Source organism: Phocoena sinus, chromosome 1, assembly GCF_008692025.1.
Source record: "Phocoena sinus isolate mPhoSin1 chromosome 1, mPhoSin1.pri, whole genome shotgun sequence".
NCBI lineage: Eukaryota > Metazoa > Chordata > Mammalia > Artiodactyla > Phocoenidae > Phocoena > Phocoena sinus.
In genome coordinates, this window is record NC_045763.1 from 25336806 (window position 1) to 25353530 (window position 16725).

The following is a 16725-nucleotide window of genomic DNA, read 5'->3' on the forward strand; positions in this document are numbered from 1 at the left end:
TCAAGTTTGCTGAATGAAAGGAAGAGGCAACCAACCATCTTTGGAAGATGAACTTGCCCGAGTCCCAGGCAGGACCCGACCCTGCAGGCAGACTGGGCGGGGAGGACGGGCATACCTGGGCAGGTGGCTGAATTGTTGCAGGGCCGGGTCTCCCGCAGGGGCCCGCTGCACAGGGTCCCATAGGGGGAGGACACGCAGGAGCGGGTCCGCACCTGCAGGCCCTGCCCACACGTCAGGGAACACACGCTCCACGGGGACCACTCCTCAGCCGCTGGGTCGCCTACGAGAGAGGGACAGGGTCGGCGGCAGGGGGCATCTCCCAAGCACTGTCTCATAGGAATCCTCCTACCCTGACCCCAAGTGACAGGCTCTTCAGGAGGCAATCCAGCCCTGCCCACAGGCCTCACATGGCAGAGAGACACGACTGAGCTCCAGGACATAGACATAGACAGGCACACGCCAAGCACACATGCCACCAGACGCCACAGAGTCGGGCCCCCGCCACAGAGGAAGGGAGGCGGGCCCGAGTTACCTGTCTGCGCCATGTACAGCCCAGGCTCATCTGCAGACCTTGGCCACTGGGTTTTCACCTTCGGTTCCTCTTCCGGCTCCTCACCTGGAAAACGGAGGTTGTGGCAGGGGCTCAGCAGAGGCCAGCTCAGTCCCGCCAGGGTGGCACAGAGAGGGCAGCCTTGCTCACCCTCAGCCAGAGGGTCTGGAACCAACTGCAGGCGACGCTGAAAGAGCATCACGTCCTGCCCCCTGCCCCACCAACACCATTTTACAGATAAGGAAACTGAGGCTCAGAAGGCCACGCAGGGCTTGCCTACAGCCTCACGACTGTCTTTTCCTCCTGCCTCAGCCAAACTGGGGGAGACTGGAGAGGAGTGGCCGCTCATATTACTGAGCTCTGGGAGGCTTCTGTGCCAAGTGCTGTCCCTACCTATCTCCTTAACCCTCCCCTGGGAAGTAGGGACCATCACCTCCGTTTAAAGATGAGAAAACTGAGGCCGAGAGAGGGGAAGTGACTTGTCCAAGATCACACAGCTTGGAAAGCCTCAAGTCCAGTCTCTGTCCCCTCACAGGGCTGACCCTAAGGCAGACAAACAGCCAAGGTGAGCAGTTGTGACCACTCCGTAAGCTTGCCTCTGGGACACGATTCATGCCAAGCCAGGGGCTGGGCCTGGGGCCCAGATTCTGCTCCCCAAGCAGCGCTGGACTGTGACCTGGAGGCACAGGTCAGAAGGCCGCTCCTCTGAGACCTAAGGGCCTGGGGCAGGTGCCTCCATCCAGCAGACCCTACTCCCCCCCGCCCTGTGGCGAGCGAGCAGCAGGCTCTCTGGGATCTGCTGCTGCTGCCTCGGCTCCCGCCTCACCGGGCTCTTGGCTGCCCGATTTCTGTGTCTGGTCTAGGCCTTGGAAGCACTGCCAGCCCTGGAGGAGAGGCTGGGAGCTCCCATTCTCCAAAGCCAGGCCCTCCTGCTCAGACGTGAGCTCATCAGGCCCTCTCCCACAGGCTGGGTAGCAGGGATGGTGGCAGACATGAGTACGGGGGAGAAAGACCCAGCTCACGTAGAGGCTGCTGGGCAGGTGGGATCGGAACAGTATTTTGGGACAGGGCTCAGCCTACGCTGTCCCCAGACTAGAAGGTATTCCTCTCCCCTACTCCCAGGCCCTCTCCTATTTCTGAACACCAGGTCAGCACCGAACAGGCACTCTGTGTTGGATGGAACCCAAGAAGGCTGTACTCTTCCTGCCCTCTGCCGCCCAGTCCAGGCTCTGCGTCTGAGAGAAAGCTCTTCCTCACCAGGCATGAAGAGTGGCCACTCTGAGCAAACCTGCTGTCCACAGGGCCCTGAGCTGCCACTCAGCCCAGCCTCTGGTCTCATCCACTCCCGGGCCCTTCCCTCCACTTCAGCCACCAGTCCCAGGACCTGGTCTTCATCATCCCCGAAACTGCTCCACCATCTCTGAAACCTGCATCTCCCCACCCCACAGGACACCTTCAGAGTCAGGCAACCCCGGTCCCAACTGGGGCGTGGACACTGACCAGCTGTGTGACCGTGGGCAAGTGTCTTTGCCTCTCTGACCCTGTTTTCTGACCTCTGTAGAACGATACTCAGAATACCCCCTACCCTGAGGGCTGACCTCAGGACTTCCTGACAGGAGATCACGAAGCCCTCAGCACCCTGCTTGGACATGGGGAGTGCTCAGAAGGCAGCAACCATCTGGTTTATTTTCACCATCTTCCCTTCCCTCAACACCTCCACCCCTTCAGCACCCTCACGTGCCACCACCCCTCAGCCCCCTGGGCCTCCTCCCTCTGAACAGCATCTGCCATGGCTCCTGGCCTCACTTTGGGCCCTGCCTCTATCAAGACCACAGAGAAGGTGCTGGAACCATGCCTGGCAGCTCCTGAATCCCCTCACCCAGCCTCTCCACCACACCTGCTCAGCCACTCCCCAGCCCTGGAGACTGTGACAAACCGCCTTCTCCACGCCCACCCCCAGGCTGCTAAAGAAATCTACAGCTGTGCCAACTGCCACGACAGATTCAGGGATGCACATCCGATGGCCGAGCAGGGCTCCCTGCCTTCCCCGTCCGCCGCCTCGGCGGGCTGTGCCAGACCTTGACCTCTCTGCTCAAGCCCATCTCCGCCCACTCCCTCTCTGCAACAAGCTCCTTTACAGAGAAAGCAGAAGCTATGACACAGGACCCCCCACCCACCTCGACTTCTTGCCTCACCCCTCCAACTCCCAACTTTCCTGAAGCCCTTCTCTTCACAAAGACCAGCCCCTCATCCCAGTTCTGCCTTCTATTCCTCCCGCCTACCTTCTCCGGAGGGCTCCACCCATCATCCCCTCTCATCAGCATTTCGTCAACATTCTCCGCGAGGCAGCCTGGGAACAGATCTAGGCCCTTTCCATTCTCAGAGGGGCCCTCCTCTGACCCTCCTGCCTTCTCTGGCTATTGCCCTCGGCTCCTCTTCACCATCAATGAGTGGTCCACAGATGGCACTCCAGTTTCTCACCTGCCACTCACGTCCTGGCTCAGATGTCACCTTGCCTGGTAAATCCACTGCAGTCTGGCTTCTGACCACATCTTCTGCTGAAACCGTTCTTGACAGAATCATCAGTGCCCTCCTTGTTGCTAAATCCTATGGGCTTTGCAGGCCTCATCCTGCCCCAGCCCTTGGCAGCATTTCACCCTGCTGACTCTCCAGCCCTGAAACACTCCCCTCCCTGACTTGCCTGGCTTCCTGCTACCTCTGCCCTGCCTCTTTGGCCTGTCTGTTTTCCTGCTGCTTCCCACGTCTGGCATCCACACTTTGTCCTGTTTTCACAGGACAACACCGCCCCCCACCAGGCTTCATTAACCCCCTCTGAATGGCTGCTCCGAAGTCGTTGCGCCACCCACCGAACCTGTGCTTCACTCCCGTATAGCTTCCTGCCTCCTGGACAGGTCGCCTGATGGTGGTGGTGGGGGGGGGGGGGGAGGGCCCTCAAACTCAGCGTGTCCACAATAGGATCATCATCTCCTCTCAAACCTCTCAAACCCACTTGTTCCCCACCTTCACCTGGAAAACTCCTACTTGACCTTCAAAACCCACCTCAAATGACCTCTTATAGGCAAAGTCTTCCTTATCCCTCACTCCCCTGCAGAGTTGGCTGCCCCCTCTTCTACGTGCCCACTCATCACAGATGATTCCATCTGCTGACTGTCTGAATTACCCGCCCGCATCCGAGAGCCCTTTGAAGAAAGGCTGTGTGAGCCATTTCCCTGACCACATGAACACCAGTACAGAATCCGGCCCAGAGAAACAGCAGTAAACACCAATGAACGTGTTGCTCCTAGCTTCCCCCACCCCATGGGGGTCATTGGAAATGGTCGTTTGTCATCTTGAGTACCAGCTCTGACCTGCAGCCCGCCACCTAGACCACCCCAAGCTTGACATCCATTTATTAATAAGCGCTCTGGAGATGCCATTTGACCTGTTGCAAATCCAGCTCCTTTTTGGCATCTTGGCCATTACTGTTGTGGGTGGCAACCCCTCCCATCCCTGGCCTGGCATCCAGTAAGCCCATCAAATGCGGCCACATGAGAGACCAGCCTGACTTGCTTGTCGTGGACTCACACTGCTTCCTGTGGTGCCCCCGTCCTCTACTGACCACTCACCACCCGCTTGCTGGCCAGCCCCGCCATATAACCAGAGTGGTGGTTTCTAGAATCCACCCCATTTGAAAATCAGAACATGTCCCAGGTCCAGCTGTTGAGCCCCTCTCCTAGCCTCCTGGGCTGGACCAGAGAGGGGAAGGGACACGCCCAAGGCCACACAGCCGGGGCCTGTACTGACTGCCCTCCCCTCCCTACCCCCACCCAACCCCCCTCTGAGGAAAGCCAGTTCTCCCTGCGGGGGAAGAAGACAGATAAGACCAGAGGTGTCAGCCACTGAAACAAACGTTTATTCGGTGTACACCACGTGCAGGCCCCTGCCAGCTCCGGGCCCAGACCAGGGCAGGTGTGAGAGGAAAATGGGCCAAGAGGACAAGGAGGGGTCCAGGAAGGGGTGTGAGCACCCCCAGACCTCCTGAGCGTCCCACTCAGTGGGCGCCGTGAGCTGACTGGACCAGGGACTCTGATGCTCCCAGCCCTACCACCCGTCAGCTTTCCCACCTGGCTGCTTGCTGCCTGGGACCCGCTTCCCCGCTCAACCCTGGATGAACTCTAAACTGTTCTGTTTTGTTCTGAATAACCCCGTAGGAGATAATTTACTACACACCTCCTATGTGCCAGTCACTGCATGCTCTACATTACCTCATTTAATCCTCATTAGGGCAGGTTCTCCCATTTTACTAATGAGGTACTAATGAGGCTCCAAGGTCTCATCCTGGAGAGAGGCTGATGTGGGATTCGAACTCCAGCCTGCCTGATTCCAGAGGCCACTTTACGCTGAACTGCGCTGGCTCTGACAAAATGCAACTCAACTTGGACCTCCTCAGAGACGGCTTCCCTGATTCCCATGGCACCCCGAGTTACTCCCCCGCCTCCCCACAGCCCCCCACATACTTGCCTCTGTTCTCTTGTTTTCACACCTCTTCCTAATTGTTCCTTTGAGCATCTATGCCCCGCCTCTGCCAGGCGAGACTGATTCTCCCTTGTAGGCTCCAAAGTGGTCCTCTGGAAGCCCAGCCCCACATGCTTGCCTGCTGAGAAACCTTCAGTGGCTCCCCACTGCTACCACCACAGTAAACCTCTGAGCCTGGCATGCTCTGGTCCCTGCTGACGTGTCCAGTCCTGTTTCCCCCTCCCCACCAGGCAGCCAAACTGTGAGGCCCTGTGGGTCAGTGGGAAGGACGTAGATTTGGGAGCCAGACAAATGCAGGTCTGATCCCCAAGTCTGCATAGTCTTGCTGTGTGCCGTTGGACAAGTCACCTCACCTCTCTGAGCTTAAAATTTTCCAACTGAGAATAGAGGTGACACTTCCTAATTCATCATGAGAATTAAATGATGAGAGATATGGGTCACCCGGAGCATAATAAACTCTCAATGAAAGGAGCTGCCACTCTCCTCTTGTTATCCCTTGAACATGCAAATGCTTTCCTCCTTCCACTCATCTGTTAATGGTGTTCCCTCCTCTTGGAACGCCCTTCCTCTACCTCAATCTGTCAAAATCTTCTAGATTTCAAATGCCACCTCCTCCAGGAAGCCTCCCTAGGATGACTACACAGAGGTCTGGGTGTGCAGGTCCCTTCTTCTGCTATAGCTGTGAGTATCCTGTGCTGATCCCTCTCCTGGCCCCTGAGGGAGTGTTTCAACCTCCCTTGACCTCTTGCACAGACGGCCCAGCTCTGAGCTGCCAGACACAAGACAGGCATTCAGCAAACACCAAATATCCCTGAGGGTTCCTCCACCCCAACCACACAGGACCACTCTGGTCTCACCCCTGACACTGGCAGGCAGGGTGGGCAAAGGCACTTTGCCATCTGAGCAGGACTGCACACACCTGCTACCCCATGCTCCGCAGACCCTGCCGCCCAAACTCCACATAGTCCAGCCCCCTCAGCCTCCTTTGTCATGAATGTGTTAAAAACAACCATGATAATCACCACTTCCATGGGGAGAGAGCAGTGCAATTTACAAAGCAGTCCTCCCTCCCCAGGGTCTCTGCATCCTCCCTGAGGCTGGCCCTACAGCCCCAAGTAGGCAGCAACTGATCCCCCTGAAACACCGTTCTGTCATGTCCCTCCATGGCTCCCCAGCCCCAGCAGAACATCAGGACCCCAGGGCGGGCCAGGGCAGACGAAGGTGGCGCTTGTAAATTCTAGACTCTACTTGTGCAGTCCCATGCAACTGGGTACACCCAGCCAGAATGCCAGTCCCCTTCCAATGACTTCCTCCCCAGGCTGCTGGCCTATCTGTCCAGCCTCCCAACAGAGCTAGCTGGGGCTCTGCCACCTCCCCCACATAGCCAGGAGCTCCTTGAGAGCAGGGACCGCGTCCCACTCATCCTTCTTCCCCCACGCCGCCCAACTTCTTGCTGCCTTGAAGCCCTCGGCCAACAGGGTGAGGTCCCAGTGTCTGGGTGCAGCAGTCAGAGCCTTGGCCCCATCTCCCACCACTGGGGCTACCGTCTGGTAAAGGCTGGTCTACTACAGCCCCCTGTCCCCAGCATGTTCACACGCCACGCCCTGGCACGGGCTGCTTCCTTCACCTTGAAAGCCCTTCCCCTTGCACCGGGAAATGACTTGGGGAGGCTCACAAATGTGCCATAAAATAACACTGGGTCATGGACTGAGGAAGTGATCCCCTTTCCAGGTCTCATTTTAGTAGAGTGACTATTTGCCAATCTGCCTGGGATAGTCTGGTTTAGGCCTATCACCCTGATGGAATTAATAGTACCCCCCTCCCCATTTATAACCTCGAAAATGTCCCGGCTCAGATGATAAATTATATGGCCAGCTCACTTTTAATCCTTCCAAGTGCATGAGAAAGAAGGTCTCCGTGCAGTCCGAGACTTTAACACATCCCCAGTACGTGCTAATTTCTCTTTCTAACAGATTGAGAGGAGGGATGAGCGTCTAGCTAGAATTTGTTGTTTCTCTGGTTATCTTCTATTTCAGATAAGTGATACTCTTTTTCCATTGATGATATGAAATTTCTTTTTAATGTATTAAATTTCAAAAGCGATTCGATTTAAAGAAAAAAATTCACAGGCTAGTGAATTCCTATTCACTCCTCAAAACCCAACTCAGAATCACCTTCTTTAGACCACCTTCCCACCCCTTTGTGGTTTAATCCCTCACTCTTCCTCCTCCCTTGACATCCAGCACATACATTCATACCTATTACACTAAGTTATGACAACACACAACTACTTACCAGGGATTTACCATGTGCCAGGCACTGTGCGAAGCATTAACCCAAACTCTCTTGCTTAATCCTCACCATTACTCTTTAGAATAACTCCACTATCCCCATTTTTTTTTTTTTTTTTATGCGTTACGCGGGCCTCTCACTGTTGTGGCCTCTCCCGTTGCGGAGGACAGGCTCCGGACGCGCAGGCTCAGCGGCCATGGCTCACGGGCCCAGCCGCTCCGCGGCATGTGGGATCTTCCCAGACCGGGGCACGAACCCGTGTCCCCTGCATCGGCAGGCGGACTCCCAACCACTGCGCCACCAGGGAAGCCCCACTATCCCCATTTTATAGGTGATGATATAGGGATGAGGAAACATGCCCGTCGTCACACAGCTAGTCAGTGGTGGTGTCAGGGGTTGAACCTGGGGCTGGGTGACCTCAGCCTGTGGCCCTGACCACCACTGTACACTAGTGGTCACTCTCCCCCACCAGAGGGCAGAAGGTGTGTCGGCTTCACCTCGGATCTCATTCACTCAGAGCCACTTCAAGGCCTGGTGTAAACTCCATTCTGATAAAGAAATGAAGACGTGTGTGATGGATGGGCTGGGACTCAGTCCCCTTTGAGATGTCTGGGGGTGGGGGGTGGGGTGGTCTGTGCCCCACTCCCCATCCCATGATGGAGCACACAGATTTCTGGCAGCAGAGATCTGGGCTGGAAGGATCCTCCAGGAATCGTACCACATGCGCTAGGTCTTCCCCCACCCCACTCTGAGAGAGGCCCTGCCTCCCCAATGTCTGCACCCCAAATACTCAGGTAAGGTAGGGCCTCTCTTCCTGCCACCAGACCATGGTCAAGGAGAAAGCCAATCGAGGACTGGGTCAGGCAGGTGAGAGGCAGCTTCCTAGAGGAGACAGGGCTTGAGTTGTGCTTGGAAGGATGGGGCAAAGGATAACCCAGGGCAAAGGGCATTCCAGGTGAGGGAAACAGCCCAAGCAAAGGCAGGGAAGCCAGAAAGCAGGGGGTTCTGGGGCCAGTAGGAGCCCCAGTTGAAAGGGTGGGAGAGAACCAGAGGGAAAGCAGGTGGCAGCTGGGTCAGGGGCGGGACTGGAATGCCAGGCTGAGGAGTCTGGGCCACGTTGGGGAGTCCCTGGGGGCTGAATCAGGGAAGTGACATACAGAGAACGGGGGGTCCTGAGGTCCCAAGGGGGTAGCGCCTTGTCCAAGTCACACAGCAGCAGTGGCAGAGGGGAGATCTGAACCCATTCTTGCCTCCCAGGCCTGATACTCAGGGGACCGCAGGGTCACCTGGCGCCCATGCCTCTGGAATGGAGCCTGGATGATGGAGATGGTGGGCTAGTAGCCACCAGCCAAGGGTGGGACAGTGCCCCTGGGGGGAGGCAGGCAGTGTGGCAGAGGAGGGAGGGGGCTGCAAGAGTGAAGGACATTTTCTCCCAGATGTCACCCCGCACAGCCACATCTCAGGATCGGAGGGTCAGCAGGCAGGAACTGCAGGTTGGCGACCGGCTCCCTGTAGCTGGGCTCTGGAGCTGGTACCAATTCTACCACCTGCCTTCCGGCCCCGGCCTCGGCCAGCCTCCGTGCCTGTCCTCCGTGGAGCTCCTTCCTGCCTTCCCTTTCTTCCTCTCCCCCCACTTAACAGATTGCGGCAGCAAGATGGCACAAATTTATGGCTCAACTCACCAAAAATAACAAGAGATTTATCAAAGGCAGTTTGCGTGAAATTAACAGGCGTCTGTACCCTCTTGTCAAACGCACTCAGCTCTGAGGCGGGCCCAGGCCCTCCGCTCCCAGCCTCATGGCTCTTCCAGTACCAACCCAGCTCCACCCCGCTTGGCCTTGTGTTGATCCTACCTGGGACGCCCCAGAGAAGCCGAGCACAGCTCCCCTAGCCCAGTGCCTGGCAGAGGGCCTGGGATGAGGATCTCACCTCTTCACCACCATCCCACCAATCTTGTCCTCAAGCTGGCAGCTCCATGTGCCAGCCAGTTCTCCTGCAGCTGGTACGTGTCCAACTGGCCCAGTGGGAAGGAGGTGAAGGGAAGCATGGAGGTGAGGCCAAGGGCTTGGCCAAGGTGGTGCTGCCACCAGGCACAGAGTGCTCCAGGCCCTATGATGCCACTGGCCCTCAGATGCCCCCTGCTGCATGGAACAAACTGAGTCGTGTGCCCATCATCTCTTGCCCCAGAGAGGGTGGGCAGAAGGTAAGAGGTGGCAAAGAGGAAGAATCTCTTGCCTGCCAAGGGAGAGGAAGGGGCTGTGCCAGCCCAACTCTGGGCACCAGTGTGCCCTGTGAGCCAATGGCTGATGCCACTTCACCACCACCCCTGCCCCCCACAACTCCCTACAAGAGCCCTCCCTGCAGGCCATCCCATGGAGCAGCCTGGCAATATGCCAAGCAGGACAAGGGGCATGAGCTGGGAGCCCAGGGCTCCCTACTCAGAGAAGATACCAGGCTTCATGCCCAGGGACAACCAGGATCTAATCTCCACCCATCCTCAGTCCCAGAGGCCTCTGCAGAGGCTCTGATGATGGTGGGAACGATGGTGCCCTTCCCATCACGAGCCCACTCTGACCCCTAAAGACACCCCGGCTACCAACCAACTCCCGCTTCCGACTTCAGCCAAGCCCAGCTGGCTGCTCCTGGCTCTGTGCTCCACCTGGCAGCCTGCCCAGATGGTGCCTGCCCAGGAGGGCAGAGCCTCAGTCCATCCACTGTGGACCACTGGGCTGATGGACCGCAGAGAAAACCAGACAAAAGAACCCGCCCTCTGCCGAGCACAATAGGGGAGGCCCCCACAGAGTGACAGGCAGTGGCGGCCAGGCAGGAACAGCCATAAACCTCCTGATATACGCCTGGCGCTCTCCGCCGATGTTCCACAAAGAAGCAAAATTCAATTTCTTCCTGCAGGCACTAAATCCCAGGCCAGCCTCCAGGGCCCGTAGCCTGCCCAGGGCCTGGCTGTCACTCGGATGGCTTCATCGACTGCTGTGAGAGGCCAAGCTGGCCTAGGGGAGAGGCCAGAACAAGGCCACTGGGCACTTGCCATGGATGGGTGTGATGCCAGATGTCTCATGAGGGAGGCTGAGAAGCCTCTTCCCCAAAGCCTTGGGAGAGGCTACTGTCATGATAAACACCTCCTCTAATTAAACCAGGGCTATCTCCCCGTTTTACAGACAAAACAACTGATGCCAAAAAAAAGGATCTACTCAGTGTAACAAAGACAGTTCCCAGCTTTCGGGTTCTGTTTCCAAAGCAGGCATGGGAACAGATCATACCCCTCCAATACTCCTAGCAGCCCTCACACGAGAGCCCCTGTGTCCTTGTAAAAGCTCTCAGCCAGATCCAGATGCCCCTCTGACCCATCCCTGCGTGACAACCTCACAATGGTAGGCGAGCACGTGTTATCCCAAATGGGGAAACTGAGGCCCAGAGAGGGGCGGGAACTCCCTGTTAGTACCAGAGCTGGAAACCAGATCCCAAATCTGCCTCCCTCCCACCCCGATGTCCTGGGCCCCCTGGCCAGTCCCTGGCCCAGCCCTGTTCAGCAGACACTTAGGACCCAGCCAAGGATCTTGGGGCCTTGAAGCTGCAGGAAGGAGGGTTGGCAGAAGGTGGCCGTGGCTGAGGGAGCTGGGTGGGAGCAGAAGCAGGCAGGACTCAAGGGCTTGAAGAGCTTTTGCCCAGTCAGCAGGAAGCTCTAGCAGCTGGCGGCCTTGGTCCCATAAGACGTGGGCCCAGAGCGGGGGAGAGGGATGCTGGGAGCTGAGCCAGGCCAGCCCTCCAAGGCAGCCTCGAAGTTCAGTCCTCTTCACCCAGGCACATTCTTCTGTGCCTTCCTCTGCCCTGACCCTGGGGCCACAGCCAAAAACCACTGACCCATGTGGGCAGGAAGACGTCCCTGCGCCCTGCCTACTCCAGCCTCCAGGTAAACTTGTCAACATGCAGTGCCAGCGCCTGCCGCCGTCATTCCCAGCTTTGGGCCTTTATATACACTGCTCCCTCTGCCTGGAATGCCCTCACCACTCCTTTGGCTTGGCTTGCTTCTACTTGTCCTTCTGATCTCTGTTCCTGTATCACTTCCTTCAGGAAGCCTTCCCTGACTGCCCAGGTAGGAGGTCCCTCCCTGGGTTTATCACACTGCATTGTCTATGGGGGTCTATGCCCCCATTCATCCACCCAGACTGCAAACTCTTCAAGAGGGAGGTCTGACCCCAATCCACTTTGGTGACCCCAACACCGGGACAAGGCTGGACCCAGTGGAGATACTGGAGAACAACCACACGAATGGCCCAGCATCCGCCAAGATGGGCACCATCAGCCCTCCAGACACACCCACCTCACCTGGGCCCTGCTCAGACTCACCATATCTCATCTCTGTGGTGAACAGGTCATTGCTGCTCCCCGAATGCAAATCGGCCTCGGCAGGTAGGGCTGGGCCCCCAGGCACCAGAGCATTGGACAGGGTGTGGGCAGCAGGAGGACCCGGAGGCGTGGTGGTGGCGGGGCTGGCCCCTGTCTCACCAGGGCAGCTGCAGCCCGGCTGGGCAAAGCCACAGGCCCTGCCAGCCGCACGGCCGCACTCCTCGCTCCAGCGACACAGGACGCCGCAGGTGAACTGGCTGGAGTTATTGTTGTTGATGAGCAAGACCTCGACGAAGCGGAAGGCCAGGGCTGCGGGCGCCAGCAGGCGCGGGGCCTCCGAGGGCTCGGCCGACAGGCAGAGCTGCACGAAGTTCTTGTCGAAGTGCAGGAAGGTGAAGGGGCCCGAACCGCCGCACAGCTCCAACCCCGCAGCCTCCTCCTCCTCCTCTGGCCGCCCCAACTCCGCCCGGGCCTCCGCCTCGTCGGGGCTGGGCCGCAGGCAGGTAAAGTTGACCAGGTAGTGGTCCAGGGGCAGCAGGCGGGGGGCAAAGTGGGCGCACACCTGCTCCTGGCGGTTGAAGCGCAGGTAGAGGGAGTACTTGGTCGGGTCTGGGTTCTCCAGGGTCCAGGAGCAGCCCGAGGCGATGGTAGGAAAGAGGTCCTGCAGTGAGAAGGCCCCGTAGAGCACGCCCGAGGCCAGGGCAGAGCAGGCGCTGGGGGCGGGGTCGAAGGCGGCGGCCAGGCGCAGGGACAGAATCACAGATAGTAAGAGGGGACAGGCTGGGGTCATCCTATGTCCCTTGCCCTGTGGAGAGAGACAGTGGTCAGTGGCCCCGGGCGCAGCCAGCATGGGCTCTGAATCTCCCGTGGCTAGCTGCAGGTCGTGGGCCTTGTGGTGAAGACTATGTTCTTTTAAGTCACCCAGGTCCACTTATGTGATCTTAGACAAGGGACTTGACCTCTCTGAGCCCCTTACTTGAGAAATGAAGGCCCTCAGGAGAGCGTCTGCAATCTCGTAAACCCTTAAGAAACATGAGTTATGACTATTATTCCGTGGTTCCTCCATCGGTCCCATCAACCACCAGCATCTCGGCCTGACGTTCAGATCCGGCCCGGGCCCCACCACGCAACTCGTACCCTCCAGGACTGCTGCCCTCAGCCGCAATGTGTCGTGATCAGCTGTGAGGCGTGGCACACATAATCCAGAGGTAATTGTCGAAGTAGCGATGTTTGACAACGATTTGCTTTTTTATAAATCACACCAATTCAAGGTTATTCCCAGAACAATGTCATTCTCACTCACTTGCTTTACTGAGTGGGAGATAAAGGGGAGGAGTTACCGCTGGTGTGCTGGGGACTGAGCACAGCCTGAGCCATGCCCATGGGAGGGCATCGCAAGTGTGAACGTCATGGCTATCGCTGCTGTGGATTTCCTGCTGGAAACAAGGGGGAGAGGCATCTGCAAAATGGGTGCAGTTGTTCCCCTCTAACCCCTCTTCCCCTCCCACCGTGGTGTTATCCTCCAAGGCCTGGCGCAGGGCCTGCTACCCCCGGGGAGGCCACCAAGCCATTTCCCTCCTCTTAGCTCCCACAGCCCTTTCCTGAAAGTGTGCATCACCCAATCGTGACCACTAGCCCTTGCTATGTCGCCAGGGCTAGCTCACTCATCTCATGAGTCTTCAAGCTCCTAGGAGTGGAGACCAGCGTCCGTTGATTTCTAACTGCCCCCAAAGCACTGAGCTGAGCTCGCAGCAGCTGTGCATGTACTCCAGGTGTGGAAGGGCAACCAGGACCCAAGCTGACAGACACACAAAGCAGTCACGCCAGAGTGGACAAGGGATGGGGGTGGGGGTGGGGGGGGCGCTGCAGGTGCCTCGCACCTACCAGGCCAGGGCAGAGCCACTGCCCACAGCCTCCGCCCCAGCTGTCCAGGTAGCGGACGGTAGTGCCCAGGCTCAGCCCCGCTTCCAGCCCTGCCCCCAGGCGGGGTCCACGCTCCCTCCCTCCTCCATGCCCAAAGCATAGCTCACGGCACTGGATGGGCCCCCAGAGCCTGGTTGTTCCACATTAGAGGAGAAAAGATGAGGCTCTGAGAAGGGAGGCAATCTGCTCAAGATCACCTCAGAGAAGCCAGGCTGGGACTGGAGTCCAGGACCTGAGGCCCCAGCCCGGGCTCTCCCGCATCCACCCTTAGCTTCCTGCTCTGGCCCCTTCTCTGCTCCTCACGCTCTGGGAACTGAATCCCAAACACAGGATAATTCACAGGGTGTGGCTAGATTGTGCCAGGACACAGCTGCTCCCCAGGGACAGGTTTTCCCATGGCTGTTCAGGAGTCTAGAGTGGTCAGAGGTGGGGGGTGGGGGGTGGGGGGGAAAGGAATGAGAATCCCAGAATTCCAGTTCCTGTGCAGCATCCAGGGAACTCCTCGCTGGCCCAGATCCCACGTGCTGCCACTCTGAGCCAGGCCCAAGCCCCAAGCGCAAACACACATTTGCCCCTCCTGAGCCACAGCGGAGTGGGGAGGCAGGCTCTAGGCAGGCGCATTTACGAGGAAGGAGCCACACCACCCTCCTCCAAAGACCTGCCTGGAGTTTTCCAGCAGAAGCCAGTATAGGCTGTGTCTCCTCTGACCGGCACAGGGCTGGCAAAGGGACCAGACCCCTGGCCTTCCCACCCCACATCATGACTGTGCCAGACCGTTCAGCCTGCCCAGCCTGCTGCAGCGCCCGCGAAGCCAGCGGCTGATGATGAGTGACATCCAATCCCCCCGCTGCCCCCAATTATTTCTAAGCAGGCTGCAAAATTCAGGCCATGGCTGTAGCTCAGCGGAGGGGAGGTGGGGCCTCATTATAACTGGCCTTGTCTCCCCCACTTAGAGCAGGGCAGGGGATCTCCACGCACAAACACGCCAACACCCTGTGCCCTGCAGACATGCACACAAAAGCATGGATGCACAGACACGTGTGTAGCCAGGCATTCTGCCTGTGAAGAGATACACATGCACACAGACATGCACAGAGATCGGAGTAAACCACAGATGAGTGAACTCCATGCACACGAGGTGCGCACACTCACATGGACAAGGCTGTCAAGAGCCAGACACTCATACACACGTGCAGAGATGCATATATACTCTCTAGCGTGAACACACAGGTATTTGGGTGTTTGAAGCTCAGCATCAGGCAGGATCTGATCTGCTGCTCCTTCCTTGGTGTTCCTGAAACTGAGGGCTCAGGCCCCCAGCCCCATCTCCTGAGCCTCCCCTGCTCCCTAGTCCATAGCTCCAACCCATCAGGAAGCACTAGGTCCATATCCCTCAGAGCCACAGCCTGGCTTCTCCAGAACTGAGCCACCTCTAAACCCTGCCCAAGCCCCATCCTCCACTCCGTCTCCTTCAGACACCTCCCCTCACGTCAATTCTGGAATTACACCCTGGGTGTATATGACTCTCACTGTTCCTGCTGTGACATAAGACCTTCTAGGGGCCCCTTTTTTATATCAGTCTCCATCCACAAAATAAGGCAAGGAGCCCAATTCCAAGCCGAGTCAGAGACCGCCTCCCCTGGGAAGGGACCTAGAAGGATCCTGGCCTCACAGGCAGCTCAGGTGGTTATGAGCCGTGATTAGCCTCCCTGAGCCTGAGTTTCCCCCTCTGTGGAGTGGAGACACAATCCCTGCCCTCAGGACGGCATACACCTTCTCATTCAGCCACCTGGTGAGTTCCCAGCACAGAGCCTGCCATGGGGAGAGCGCTCACACCATCCTTTCCCCTTCCCCCTCCCTCTTCTCAGAACCTCACAGTCTCTCCTGTTTCCTGCTGAAGTTGAGGTCAGTACCTCTGAAGGCTCTTTGGCTTAAACCTCAGAGTAGCTTTGCCACCTGCAAGCCCAGGAAGACCACAGACCCTTCCACGCACAGAGCTAGACAGGAGGGGTATGGAGGTCACCTCCGAGCAAGAACTTCCTGGGTCAGGAGGCTGATGGAAAGGATAATCAGTAGGCCACCTCCCTAAGGACCTCTCTGGGAGGAGATGGGTGAGGAGCTCAATCTCAGTCTCAGGATCCCCCTCCTCCAGCCACAGGCCCCCTTCACCGCATGCCCCCCTGCCCCCCTCAAACCTGAGAATCCCACCCTCTCTCCAAACACATTCATGCCCCTTTCCTCCCAGATCCCACAGGCCTGGGCTTCCCTTCTGCACCAGTGAGGGATTCCGAGGCTTTCCAGCAGCTGGAAGGGCCAAAACAAGACTGGGGTGGGAGGAGGCATAGGACGTAGTGCGGCGGGGAGGGGCACCTCAGGGCAAGGGCTGGGTCTCCGGGATCCCTGGGATCGACCCCTAGCCTCCCGCTAGCTGAGAGCAGGGGCGCCGGGCGGCGGGAGCCGGGAGCCCCGGCCGCGGGCGGGGGAAGGGCGGTGGGTGGGGGAGGGGGCGCGTCGGTGCGCACATCCGTCGCGTTTATCCACCTGGCAGCCCCAATTCGCCTGCCCGTCACTCACCCTCCGCCTCCCGGGCGCTCGCAGCGCGGCGGAGCCCAGACCGACACGCGGGCGGGGACCCCCGGGCCTCGAGGTCCCCTGCCCTTGCATCGGCCGGGGACGGGGTCCTCAAGCACCCCTCTCCCGGAGCTCTGCCACCCAGGAAGGCACACACCCTCCATCCAGCCTTGGGAGCTGGTGGGCCGGACCGAGGGGAGGGGGCGAACCTCCCCAGTGCAGCCCCTCCCTCTCCGGCTGGCAGAGTGTCTCTCCGTCTGGCGAGGGGGGCAGGGGCCTCCGACACACCACTAGGATGCGGGCCCCCAGCCCCCCGCGGGGGGGGGGGCGGTGCCGTGCGCGCGGGCGGCGGGGGAGGGGTCGGTGACTCAGCCGCCCTCCGCCCGCCTCCCCGGAACTTTGCAGCAGCTGGAGCCGCCGTTGCTACAGGAACCGAAAGCTTTTGTTCCCCAATGTCAGGGCTGCCCCGGCAGGCGGGAGGCTGGGAG

At 58.6% G+C, this 16725-nt stretch overlaps 1 protein-coding gene across 10 annotated transcripts in view; it reads right to left on the reverse strand.

Moving 5' to 3' along the window:
* ADGRB2 (adhesion G protein-coupled receptor B2) overlaps positions 1–16368 on the reverse strand; it is a 33299-nt gene extending 16931 nt beyond the window's left edge. For 9 of the 10 annotated variants that reach the window (XM_032638101.1, XM_032638083.1, XM_032638092.1 and 6 more), the window contains exons 1-4: positions 16241–16368; positions 11744–12548; positions 533–616; positions 116–280 (exon numbers count right to left, since the gene is read on the reverse strand). In XM_032638101.1, coding sequence (XP_032493992.1) covers positions 116–280; positions 533–616; positions 11744–12548; positions 16241–16330 — 1144 coding nt within the window. In that variant the 5' untranslated portion in view covers positions 16331–16368. The remainder of the gene's footprint in view (positions 1–115; positions 281–532; positions 617–11743; positions 12549–16240) is intronic. The other variant, XM_032638123.1, reaches the window with a different exon arrangement.
* Positions 16369–16725: the final 357 nt, after the last annotated feature.